This window comes from Sinocyclocheilus anshuiensis, unplaced genomic scaffold (genome assembly GCF_001515605.1).
Source record: "Sinocyclocheilus anshuiensis isolate Anshui unplaced genomic scaffold, SAMN03320099.WGS_v1.1 scaffold1571, whole genome shotgun sequence".
Taxonomy (NCBI): domain Eukaryota; kingdom Metazoa; phylum Chordata; class Actinopteri; order Cypriniformes; family Cyprinidae; genus Sinocyclocheilus; species Sinocyclocheilus anshuiensis.
In genome coordinates, this window is record NW_015551107.1 from 276,591 (window position 1) to 290,631 (window position 14,041).

The 14,041-nt window shown below is 36.5% G+C and overlaps 2 protein-coding genes across 4 annotated transcripts in view; both read left to right on the forward strand.

The window, feature by feature from the left end:
• The window catches only part of LOC107662924 (anosmin-1-like), a 72,611-nt gene that overhangs the window by 42,269 nt on the left and 16,301 nt on the right, over positions 1-14,041 (forward strand). For all 3 annotated transcript variants that reach the window (XM_016453060.1, XM_016453061.1, XM_016453062.1), the window contains exons 6-7: positions 1,255-1,384; positions 8,968-9,164. In XM_016453060.1, coding sequence (XP_016308546.1) covers positions 1,255-1,384; positions 8,968-9,164 — 327 coding nt within the window. The remainder of the gene's footprint in view (positions 1-1,254; positions 1,385-8,967; positions 9,165-14,041) is intronic.
• LOC107662933 (LIM and cysteine-rich domains protein 1-like) overlaps positions 1-14,041 on the forward strand; it is a 360,255-nt gene that overhangs the window by 29,510 nt on the left and 316,704 nt on the right. The window lies entirely within an intron of this gene.

Below are 14,041 nucleotides of genomic sequence, written 5' to 3' on the forward strand. Positions count from 1 at the left end.
AGCTCATTGTGGGACTGGCTCGTAGTGGCTGAAATTCTGCACCAAGGCTGAATTTCGGGAAAGAGACTTCAGATACAGTACTAGGGACCACTTAGGCCTATATAAAAGCATCCAAAAAGCAGCATGTCATGGGACCTTTAAAACAATAATTGCGATATTATTGTAGATGATAAATATCACACACCCCTACTACTACCAAAATACTAAGTATTTGTATATATTTGAATGATTTGCAATACACTTTATATATATATATATATATATATATATATATACACGTAATTTTATACTCATAATCAATGACTTACTGTACTATATATGGTATTATTACAACTTTACATCAAATAACACAAGTGCTTTTTCATTTCAGCTTTTGAAACCCTTTTTTTCCCAAAAAAATGAAAAAGAACACTTAATTGTATTGGATGTTCACTTGCAGTGGGCATTGAATATTAAAAGTATATTTTTAAATTAGATGTACTTGCAGATAATGTAATACTAATGAAATAAAAAGCCACTTATGTGTATATAAAGAGAGACACTTTCATGACTGTTTCTAAACACACTTAGGTAAAAACATTTGACAGTATGTTAAAAATAAAAGAAGTGATTTCAAAGTAAACATTTTTTTTTAAAGAGAAGTAATTATGAAATGACTTATGAAGATGTGCTAAAGTCTTACTCAAGTGAGTCACTCGTTTCACTCTAAAGGTCAGCTAATTGTATTGTAAAGTATTATACATTTTAATTTAATTTGTAATTGATATCCTATAATAAGTACTCTTTTTAAAAGTATGCTAACTTCTTTTTTACTCCTTTTATTTTTTACACTGAGGGAAAGCCAGAATAATTTTATTTGCTAAACACCATACCAGAAATGCAGTGTGCTGAATTGAAAACAGCTCAGAATGTTCTTTTAAACATCTACTTTTTTTTTTTTTTAATCACACTTAAATGAGTGTTTTCTTCATAAGCAGTAAAGCAGTGCTGACTGGTCTTCTCAGGAGATTAAGAGACAGTGAAAGAAACAGGCAGCTCATTGTGCTGCGTCTGAGCTCCCGGTGGGATCCGTGATGTAATGGATAGGGACGTCTGAGCTGTGCTTTTCAAGAGGCCTTTATAGAGAGATCTCCCTGCGCTGGATCGAGCTGTCATTACTGTGACTCTTATCAGCATACAGCAGTGATGGAGCTCTTCCATCCTGCATCAGGAGCGGATTTGTCTTAATTAAAGTCTCTCTGACCCTTCTCCCAGACCATGGAGGACCGCTCCGTGTTGAAGGACATCCGGCCCCACAGGTGGTACCAGTTTCGAGTTAGCGCAGTCAACAGTCAGGGCACAAGAGGCTTCACCACTCCCAGCAAGCATTTCTTTTCTGTACGAGGTAAAAAGCTCTTTCAGCAATACATTATTTTCTGAAGTAAATGTCTGTGAATTTGCTTCACATAGTCATCAGGTGATGGAAGCAAATTAAATAGACTTCACACACATATTCAGCGCACACATACACTTATAATGGTTTTTTTTTTTTTTTGCACAAAAACTCTCATTTTCCACCCTCGCCCTGACCTGTTTCACTCATTGTGCATCTGTAGCACATGAGCATCACTGTGACAGCAGGCTCATGTTGAGCTTTTACACACATTTTTTAAAATAAAGGTTCTTTATTGGCATCTGTGGTTCCATGAAGAATCTTTAACATCCATTTAAACAACCAACAACTGTGCAAAAAGTTCTTTATAGTTAAAAAGGTCCTTTAGATTATTAAAATATTCTTCACACTAAAAAAAAAGGGTTCTTTTAAGAACTGTTCACTAAAAGGTTCTTCAAGGAACCAAAATAGTTCTTTTATGGCATCACCAAAAAAATCCTTTTGTAACTTTGATTTTTAAAAGTACAGACAACGTTCCTAACAGAGACTATTCAGACAATAAAGTAACTTCTGGGTTACTACATTGAATATTTCCTTTAATACCATCCATCATTTATAGAACGTAACATTAAGAACTATTACAAACTTGATCTACATGAAATGGATTCATTGATTCATGGATTCAGTTATACATCTCTACTATGTAATACTTTACAGTAAGGTTCCATTTGTTAATATTAAGTGCATTGGCTAACATGAACTAACAATGAAAAATATTTCCTAAGCATTTATCAATGTTAGTTCCTTTGAATTTCTGCATTTACAAATACATTATTAAAGGGATCATAAACTGCCTTTGTTTTTTATTTTGTACTGTTCTCCGAGGTCCACTTATAATGTTATCAAGATTTTTACATCAAAAAATATCGTAATTTAGAATTAATAGGCTATTTACTGTCCTGTTTTTGACCCACTTCATCAGAACGCTCTGTTTGAATAGGCGTGGAGGATTGTAGACTCGGAAGTAAACGCCCACTGATATGATTGGCTAATAGTTGTGTATGTTTGACAGCCTACAGCCTTCACAGATGGACGCTGCTATGATTTAGGTTTAAAACGCATAAAATAAATACTCAGTACATATTAAGTTACCTGTAATATTAGACAAAGCAATAATGATCACGTAATAAAAATAGTTACTCACACTTGTGTTGCGACATTACGCGGTCTGGATCTTCATTAAAAATAAAGTTCATTCACTCTTTACTAACGCTGGGATCAGAAGGAAGGCAATGCAAACACTGTTTTTCCACAACTTGGCTCTGCATGGCGTCTTGTTGTCTCCAGAGCATCTTTATCATTTGGTTTCTGCGTAGACCTGCGAATCGGTGGGCTGGACTAAACAGGCAGTTATGTAGAATTGGTGGATGGGGCTAAACAGGCAGTGATGTTGAAGCTGTATCTTCTTCTGTGGAGGCGGTGCTTATCCACACTATTGCATCATAGAGTAGAACATTCCACAAGCTGTCGTTTTGACAATCTTCCTTTAATATAAGCTGTTTTAGACTAACGAGAAAGTTTTGAGTTCTAAACTTATAGGATGTTTTTATTGTACAATGACCTCTTACATGTCAAAAGATCACGGGAATTTTGGTTTCTCAGTTCATGACCCCTTTAACATCAAACGTTGTACCTGCTAAAATTAAGATAGTAGTTGTTTATTTTTTCCTTTTTATTGGTGGTTCATAAAAGCCTTACTTACACTATATAATAAGTGTTAATAAATAGGTAATTCACCTTATTTCTGCTGTTTCTGTGAGAAGGCTCAGCACCAAAACTTTACTTGCTTTACTTTACTTTACTTAAATGTAAAACTTTACAGAACTTAAATGCTGTCTTCTTATATGTGGTGTAAATACCACAACCTATGAATACCTATGTGCTACAAAATGAATGTGTATTTGTAAGTCTCACTACTGGAGGTCGCTTATTCGAAACAATAACAAAGACGTAGCTTTATCGTGGGAGGTGTTGTGTTCACCTCTACAGCCATTTTCACTTAATGGTGTTATCTTTGATGACAGAACCCATAGCAAACGATAATGAATATTGAATAATTGCTAGATGGTACCAGAGGTTGTCTGCTTTGACACTACAACTACTACTTCAGCATTTTTTAAGGAATTACACTGTTTCCAATGCTTATTTGCATTATTTATTTGAAGGCACACTGCAAAGATGTATGAAATTGAGATTTTCCCATTATACAGTTAAACAGTTAAAGTCGGCACCAGGATTGATTACAAAACACTAAGAATCAAACCTAACAGCCAAATAAACCATAAATGCAGTTTTTAAATGAATAGCTCGATAATGTTTTATGTTGGGCTGTTGCAAATAAATGAGAAATGTATGAAGCATGCATTTATTTAAAGAGTTAATGTCAAAGAGGACTGTATGGAAGTATATTAGCTATGGGAGCTTGTTTTGTTTTGATTTGATTAATCTCATCAGATCTGTATGGAACTATTATCATCCCTCACATTTGTTTGGCTGCTTGGATCCATTACTCCTCGAAGTGAATTGTTTCTGAAGTCATTTTAAGATATATTAATTTTGTACAGTAATGAAGTCGCATTTCATTTCTGTCAAACAGAGTAAAACACACGGGACAGTTTGTTTAAATATGGCCTGGGGGTGGTGGACAGTTTCCAGGGTTGGTTTTGGACCCCGAGTTTGGATCTGGGTAGGAAAAAATCATTTTAGACCAAGATTGCAGATACAATCAGCTTGATCTTAGAGCAGCAATTGGCAAGCATTTATATAGATTTTATGGCCAGTCTAAAACACTGTCCAGCCTTTACCTATCAATTTATTTCTTCATTTTTATTTATTTTTTCACAGTGCATAAATACTTGAATAGTTTAAAAATGACATCACAAAGAGCTGAAACTGAAACGCTGTTGTTGCAAAGATACACATGGGTGCTCTCCAAAAAAATCCAATAAAAACAGTGAACCTTTGACATTAATAGTTCTCATACATTACAAAAATAAATAAATAAATAAAAATAATAATAATAAACATGAGAGCATATGATTTTACAACTGAATTTAACAGCTATTTTTAAAATGTTTCACAAACTGTAAATTTTATGGACTGTAATAACATTTTAACATTGCAAACACAAGAAGTGTGGAAAAGCACTTCTTTTGTGTGCTTTCCCAAAGCTCAAACAGAAGAAGAATGGCACTAATAATGCTAGGATTATTACAACATTAACATGCATAAACTGTTTAAAAAATGTATGCCACAGTATGCAAAAGTGTAAAAAAAAAGCATCTTCTAAATGCATGCATGTAAATGTAAATACTCTTAGAGGATACTTGAGAAACTGACATAACAAAATATACAATATGCCGGGGGGGGGGGGGGGGGATGTGGTTAAAAATGACCCTCAAACATCACAATCATAATAGAAATGTTATATGCACATTCCACAGCACATCACTTTGCATGTTAATGATCCCAAATGTCATAAAATATAAAGAAAAAAACATTGGATTACCAAGATTCCCCACAGCTCAAAAATAAATTTGAGTCAGATTGACATACAGTTGGTCCATTTCTCCAAAACAAATCACCGTTTAGGTGACCTGTAGCCGTTCAGTATTTAGTTTACGGTCAACTAAAGGCTTTGTGTCTGTGACACAGTGCAGTGCAGAGAATGTGCAAATCCCCAAAGGACAGACCAGAGAGCGCAGCAGTACTGCATCATGCCGTCAGCCACCTCTGGAAAACCACTCTGCCATAAACCCCAGAAATCCTCCGACACGCGCACATATACGCACAAACACAACACCTCCTGCGCTCGGGGTCTGGCCGGCGCTCAGTATGCGAAACATGTTTCTAATAGTATGAAATAAGCTTTTCCATGGATACGGAAAACATCCTCCAGGGCAAGCTGAAATCAAACTCGGATTCAAACCTGGGATTTGGCTTTTGGAGACGTTCGAATAAATGTTTTTTTGGTACCAGATTGGTTAATATCATATCTGTAATGCTCTCTGATCTGAGTGATGCAGCCCATATCATCCCAGACCTCAGGGGTGCTTGCGTTGGCATGTTTCGAGTTCAACAGCACGGCCAAGATATAATCACACACAGACTGAGGCAACACACAAGCCGCTGCCAACAACGACTGGAATCAAACCTTCTGCTATTTTGAAAGATTACAAACTCTTGGAAGGCGCGTGCTAAACTCAGCAAGAATAAAACGAGTGTTAGAAATAGCTGACATCTTCCTGCAATGCCCTGGGAGCGTCATCCAAGCTCTTTCTCAATGTCCGATCTGCTTCGCGTCAAGACAGTCAACACACGTTAGCTAAGAGTGGAACGGAAATTAGCATGCTCCAACGCTGAAGCAATATCTCGTACTGGCACAGGCAACTTCAGAACCCATTGACACATAAACACTAAACATTTGCACAGAACGTGCTGGAGATCTTGGAAAGAAGTTTGCACCACATGGAGTTCGTTCTGACGTGAAACTGCTGGAGGATGTGGGGTCCGAGGGTTGGGAGGGGTCGAATTAAGAATGCCTGAGGTCAAAGGTCGGGCGCGTGGCTGCCGTTGCTGGAGGGAAACCTGCAGATGAAGAGTCCTGTGTGACCTAATGACTCTCTGAGAACAAATACACAGTGACAGTTTTGTGCTGGTGAACTAGCCATTATGTGCTTTGTTTAGTTGCTGCCCCCGAGTCAGAAATTAAGCCGACTTCACAGACCAAACACACTCTCTTCAGAAGCCCCACAGGCATGACATTAGCATGCATGTGAGCTAAACTGACATATCAAAGCATCTTTCCTCTGTCATGCTCAATGCACACTGATTGGCCTCCAAGGTAAAGCAGCTGGCCTTTTGCTTTAATCAGAAACAGAGCATGTGCTGTGCGTCTTTATTTTCATGCTTTGAAACCGAATGTAATGCATTATTAGTGCTTGCTAAGTCAAGTATCACTATCAATATTGCTCATGCCTAAGGTTAGTGACTCGTTCCACATGCTACAGATGTGAATATCTTAAATAGTGTGGTTTTGGAGAGAGTGTGCTTCTGCTTTTCTAGATTATTGGACATATAACTTTTACCTGGCCAATGATAAAATGGGCGAAAGCATATCATAGAGAATTGACAAATGTGGAGAAGAAGGGCATTTAATTGCATTGGATGTGCACATGTAGTTAACTTCACATCTTGAAAATATATATTTTAAAAACTGTACTTAAGGGTATTTAATGAGAGTACACATTTGTGACTGTTTAACACACTTTACATTTTAATTCTTTTTTTTTTTTGTAATGTCAAATAAAAAGTGTTAGAGTCAATTTTAAATAATTTTGTTTTAATAATATTTTATCAAGCTTAAAAGTACTCCTGTTTTGATGTGTTGACTAACATGCACAGTAAAAATGTCATAATTTTACGGAAAATAAATTGTAGTCAAAACTCTGTAAAATTATCTCTAAGTTAACTACTCGGCTGTTATTTTAAGTATTATGACAAATTACAGTAATTCACATTTTTTATACAGAAAAATAAATTTTTATACAGTACTTTTTCAGTTTCCTTAAATTACATACAAATGTATCAAAAAAAGATCAGTAATTAATACAATAACAAAACTGTTAGATGACAAAACAGTCAAATGACTGGCAGCAACAAAAACCATACAATTAAAGTAAAATCTCCTTAGTTAAATAAGCTGAAAACATTGTTGTTTTACAAATATTTCCTGAATTATGATCAAACACCTTTTTTTTGTGTAGCACTTTTCACGATGCAAACACCTTCACTGTATCACAATCTGACTTTATTTCTTTCATACAAAACTTCTTATTGAGAATTAACAGTTTTATGTTGATGTTTTACTGAAAATAATGAAGTTTGAAGTCACTGCTCTCTTCAGAGTAACACTTTAGTTTAGGGACCAATTCTCACTAACGAATTGATTATTAGCTTTTCTATTATTACCATATTGGCTGTTTATTAGTACTTATAAAGCACATATTCTGCATTACCATATTCTACATCCCTAATCCTGCCCGATACCTAAACCCAACAACTACCTTACTAACTATTAATAAGCAGCAAATTAGGAGTTTATTGAGGAAAAAGTTAATGTTTTGTTAATGGCTAGAATTGGACCTTAAAATAAAGTGTGACCCTCTTCGGAAATGTAAAAATATAATGTGTATCTTATAAGTGTTCAGGTTATGTCCCTCCAAGTGCTTCTTGTAACAGATTGACATTATTTGCTGCTCTTAACAAGCTACACGATCATGACTGAATATTTCTGTGTCTGTAGTCATAACTGTTTTTAAGGCTCTGGTGGGTGTGCTTACAGTAAAATGAGGTGCGGACTGAATGTTATGTCTACACTCTTGTCCTGTCTGGATTATTCGTGCATCACTGGCAGTGGTCATGTGTGGAGTGTGTCTCTCCCAGCAGCGGCGGTGGACACATTAGCACACGTATACACACACTACTCAACTCATGTCTGCAACAGCTCTGTTTGCCACATCAACAGAAACATGCACACAAACTCATAGAGAAACATATTAACTACACACACACATGCATTCCTTTATTCCTGCTGAACACTTTGGTAGCTTGTGAAAACACTCTATGTGGAGCCAAGAAACACTAAAGACAACAATTGTTTGACCTTTACTTATTTCAAGAACGCCATTCTTATTAAGCAACAGTAATGTATTTTTTTATATTTCTGTTGTTTAAAATCCCTTTTTGAAGGGAAACTGGTCTAACTGATGGCATTTTATTCCTTACAAAAAGGAATATTATGAAAGCTTAATGTCATATTCCACCCCAAAATGTTAACAGGCCGTTCAATCTGACTATGCAATAATAATGATCATTATTATTCTTAGTAGTAGTAGTAATAGTAGTAGTAGTATTTGCATTATTCAAAATATTATTTTATTTTATTATTATTTAAATTATAAAAATTAAATCAATAAAGAAATATATAATGCTATTGTACTGTAAAATAAAAACAAGTATTTAATAATAGGATTTTTTTTACAGAACAACGGTAAAATTACAATACTAATATTAGTGTCTGTCTTTGCTTACTTTGCTTTAAAGCATTTAACCAGAGAACTTTTATTTTGGCAGAAAATCGCAGGAAGACCGTAAAAGCTTCTCATTTGACGACAACAGATTCATAATTGATTCTCATTACAAATCTGGGAAGATGGTTGGTGTAGATGGAGTCCATGTAGAGCTGCATTTACTGCAAACCGAGTCACTGAAAACACCAGATCTTGCACTGCTGGCGTGAAAAGAAAAAAAAAATCTGTATGAATATGGAAAAATCACATCCCTGAAAATGTCACATGAGCAATAAAGTTGGCCATCAATTGTTTGTCTTTATTCTCATGTCTTGAGCATATGTTCTGAGGTCTGTCTTTCTTCTGTGCTTCACTTCAGGTCATGTCAGGTGAACACAAATAAACTGACGAGAGTGTGATGAAAAGCAGTGGTCTGACTGAAGCACCTTCACATCTCTGTTTCAGATCCGTTTCCCCCAGAGACCCCACAGAATGCCAGAATAGGGAACCAGACGGTTCACCCTGACGGCACGGTGAGTGTTCTGGTCCTGTGGGAGGCCCCCGGGGAGAGCGACTTGGTGGTCCACCATTACAAGGTGACCTGGAGCACTCGAGGAACACCCCCAACCAGCCAGAGCCGGGCTGGACGGGTCACAGATAGGGTAAGCCCTCCTGAGCCCAGCCCTCTGTCTCACCCGTCTGCTGGCGTATTCTTTCAAATACTAAGCATACTTTTATATCTCTGCTAAACTGTGAACCTGTAGGGGGTTACGTTCAGTGTTTATGTGTGTGGAAAGTTCATTTCAGAAGAATGAGTAAGAAAATTAAGCCAGACCCGAGGCTGCAGATAGTGGCCAAAATCTTGTTGAGGTTAAAGAACAATTTTTACCTTTCTCTCATAAAGTTGAACTTGAACCCTTAGAGGGGGGAGAAATTTCCTCAAGTTGTTTTTCTTGGTTCCAGTCTTGGAACGTCAGACCCAGGAAGTGCTAAATCTGCGACTGAGTTTAAGGATTTAAACGTATGTTTTCACTGGTCAGCCTTGCTCCCCTTTGGCCAGCTCCGCCTCACAGGTGTTGGACTCATGTGCCCCACCTGTGATGTAGTAAAGCGCTAAAGCCAGTTAAGTCGGTTCCCCACCACGACCGCAAAACAAAGACGCAGCTGGCCTAGTGATCAGCATATTTTATTGTATTCCAAGTGCTCTCCTGAAAGCCACAGCTCTCAAATGGTTTTGATTAGGTAATTTGTTTTTACAATGCAATAACCTCTGTGTCTGAGAAAGCAATCTATTTTATTGAACAGTAGCCTATAAAGGCCTGTTCAAAGGCCGACAGATTTTTGTTCTCAGAATGGATCACTGCAAGCATTTAAGAGTTATTGAGAGTAGTAGAAAATGTCAGATCATTTTCAAACTGCCTGGAATTAAGAATCTATTCAATCCAAAAAACACAACGTAGTTGAAACTAAATGCACAGTGGCCCTATACGTCTGTTATTTCAGAATTTAGGAATGACAAAAGTATGGCTTATTTAACAGAACAGCACTATTTGTCTCATATTTGTACAGAAACTTATCCATATGTAGTCTTTATTTGAAATATAACAGTAATTGATGAAGATAACATGATAAAGTTATATAGTGTGACTTCCTGGACAAACTCATTGTAAGGTTTTAATGTTTAGAAAAGCAAGGGTGCTGGATATATCTAGTTTAAAAGAAATAACTCACTTTATTTGTACATGTTCTCTGTCATGAAATGCCAGTCAGATACCCCAAAATGATACTCTAAGATATCTACACCAGTTCTTGAATCTTACACTGAGGAGACCAGCTGGGCTCCACATGTTTTCAAATCAACATAGAGCTCACGTTGTCATGGTCTCAAGTGAGCAGATTGGGTGGAGGTTGGAAAAATGTCCCACCACAGAAGAATATGCAAATGTTGATTCAAGTAAGCAACTTTGTACTTAATAGTGATAGTACCACCAGGCACTACTCACTACTCCACTTGTATATGTGGAGAAGAGGAGGGGCCCAAGCACTGAACCTTGAGGCACCCCAGTGGTTAGTTGATGTGGTTAGCTCATAACTCTGTAAAACGTTAACGTCTTGTAGGACCCATGATCTGGAGTCGACTCTCAGCCACAGAGTTTAAACAACTGACAGCAAGACACAGTCTCTGTGGATTGTCAGCTTTTAAACCCAGATTATTTGTCAGCCAGCAGGTTGTTCTGTGAAAGAAAAGTAGAAAGCTGAAAACATTAATGAAAAACTACATTAGGTGTTTATAAGCTGTGTTGTTGGTAAATTACCTCCTAGTACTGAGGGTTTCATTGATAGCATAGATGTTTTCAACTGTTGTCCAGCTTGAAGCAGTTCATTTTAAATGAATGACTCATATGAAATGACTCATATTAGCATAGATACCCTTCACATAATAATTCTGATTTATGAGAAGTGTTTTCAATTCCGGTTGACCTAACTAATGCAGCATAACCATGTGTTTAGGTGATGAATTAGGTGTATGCTTGGTTAAAGAGATGGATCTGTACTGTAAACTTAAGCTGACAGAGTGTGTCTGAATCCCAAACATTTCTAGGAAGGCTATTCCAGAGTTTCAGAGCCAAACAGGAAAAGGATCTACCTCCTGCAGAGAATTTTGACATTCTTGGTGTTATCAAATGACCAGAATGAACATGATTAAATATAGTGTGATTTGAGCTCACTTAGGTATTGCCGAGCCAGACCATTCAAAGCTTTATAAATAATTATAGCAGAATTCCTGAAATGTATGTAGTGACACTAAAATTTGACTGAAATGGCAAGGCTCGAAATTGCGACCATTTTGGTCGCATATGCTCCCGAAATTTAATCTGTGCGACCTCAAAATATTGAAGTTGGGAGCACCAGTGCTACCAAGTAAAAAAGTTAATTTCGAGCCCTGAATGGTCATATTTCTTTGTTCTAGTAAGCACTCTAAGTGCTTTATTTTCATATATAATAATCCTGTATGACACCCACCCAGTAGCACATTACAATAATCTAGTCTTGAGGTCATGAATGCATGAAACAGATTATCAGCTTTATAAATCGAAAGCAAGGATATGCCTTAAACAGCAGATTGCTGTCAAGCAGTATACCAAGGTTCTTAACCGTAGAAGATAACAAGATAATGCGACCATCAAGAGGTTATATTCTAGTGCAGGGGTGTACATTTCACCACTTTGAACACTACAACATTTTTTTTTTATGTAAAACATATAACAAACAATAATCCAAAATATAAAAAATATACAATCACTTTCATGCAAATTTGTGTTCTTTCAACTAAGATATGTCAATCTTCTATTGCTCAAATGTCTTCATGTGAGTTCACTAAACTTTGGAACACAGTGAAATGCTAAACCTATTTACACAAGCTGCACTGTCAACCCTTGCTATAGAAAAATTGCCAAATTCTGACAGTAACTTACCACTTTCTATAAAAACAGTAATATACTGTAGAAAACAATGCATTCTGGGTAATACTTGTCATTTTCGTGAAAGCAGCCTACAGGAATATACTGTGAATTTACAGAGCTCAAAGTAGGCACTAAGAGGTTGTGTTCAAAATCACACCCTATACCCTCATTCACTATTCCCTACATTAGTTTACTTGACCGAGTGAATGAAAGGAAGTGAGTGAATTCAGACACTGATGAACACCCGATGATAACAAGCAGAATCACTGAAGGACAGAGAAACAAGAACAGAAAAAAAGAGAAACAAGCAGAAACACAAGAACAACAACTGACTTCCAGCTTCAGCTTTAAGACCCTTTTACATGGAGTGTGAAACCAGTTACCGTTACGGAGGTCAGTGTTTGCTTTAGTTGTGCCCTTGAACCTTGACACTTACGTTGAGACATTTTCTGTCTGCTGGAACTGTGTGTTCAAAAAGCACATTTACTATGGTAAGACTAAATGGATCAGATGATATTGATTGTATTATGATGATGCCAGAATTATGGTGGACTCCTTTGAATCTCTGTTCTCGTTTAATGTAGTTACATGGGTGTTTTATGTGTTTTTATGTCTATTGATTGCAGTAGCTCTGTGATTTTGTTGTATGAGATTGAACAATGTTTCGCTAATCACTCATTTACAAGATTTTTAACTGTGTTCGTAATGTGGTAAATTTGTTAAGGCATTAGACACAATGAAATTAGTGAATCAAGGAGCTACATGATGAGCACTTCATCATCAATATATAACCAGCATTAACTGATCATCTTATGTGCTTTGGTTTTGCTGTAATAAATGTGCTTTGCAAACACACAGTTAGAACAACCAGAGAAATAGCTAATATTAAGAAGTCAAGGGTCAGGAGCCCGACTGAAGCAAACACTGACCACAAAAACGGTAATTCAGACCAAACATTTTCAATAAAACACAAACATCTGAACCTCTGCTAATTATCAATAAGAGCTTCTGTAGATGTTTGACAGAAATAAAGTCAAACTAGTTAGTAATAAGTGTAATAATGTGTAATGGCTGGAAGTCAGTTGTAGTTCTTGTGTTTCTGCTCGTCTCTTTTCAGGGTTCTGTTCTTGTTCCTCTTTACTTCAGTGATTATGCTTGTTAACAGCAGGTGTTCATCACTAATACTCAGCAATTACTTACATATTCACTTAATTATCTCATTGGAACCCTGCATCAGTGTTACTTTTTCTCTTTGTAGTGTGGACACTACAGGATTTTCCTGTGGGGTTGAAAGGGTTAAATGTGTAAGATAAAAAGATATACCCACAAAATTTATTTTAACAGTAATAAACTGTAAATTAATTTTATGGCAAACAAACTGTAAAACAGTAATACACTGGCAACACTGTTGCCAGTAGTTTACTGTAAAGTCAAGTAAAAGCAGCAATGCACTGTGAAACCTAACAGCGATTTGATCTGAGGAGAGTAAATGCTGAAATTAAATGTTATTCTGTGTTTTTACACACAGTGATATAGGAGAGATCTGTTCGTGCTGAATGTTCTGTTGGGATTTAAAGAGCTTCTGTTTGAGTTTTGTAAGGTTACCATCGTGCTGAAGAGTAGAGCCTGTGCTTCAGTCCAGGAGAAGAACAAGAAATGCTGATAATATGATACATATTGCTTTATTTAAAGACAGTAGCTGTAGTTGCTAATGCAGTGAAAATCTCTTAGTTAGCTCATATTGCACATGTCTGGGTGCTTAGGTTAACTAGCTGTTATCTGCAAGAAGTTTAATTTTGATCTTTTAATGGTTGTTTTATTCAGTTATTTTTACCTTGAAGGGGTCATATGATGTTGCTAAAAAGAACATTAGTTTCTGTATTTGGTGTAATGAAATGTGTTTATGTACATACTGTACATTATTGTTTCTCCTCTATGCCCCGCCTTTCTGAAACGTGTCGATTTTTACAAAGCTTTAATGACTTATACTGTCTTTTTACGCGTTGCATAAACATACAACCATGTCTGCATTTGTGATCGGAGAAATGACAAACAACAAGCCCTACTCTACACTG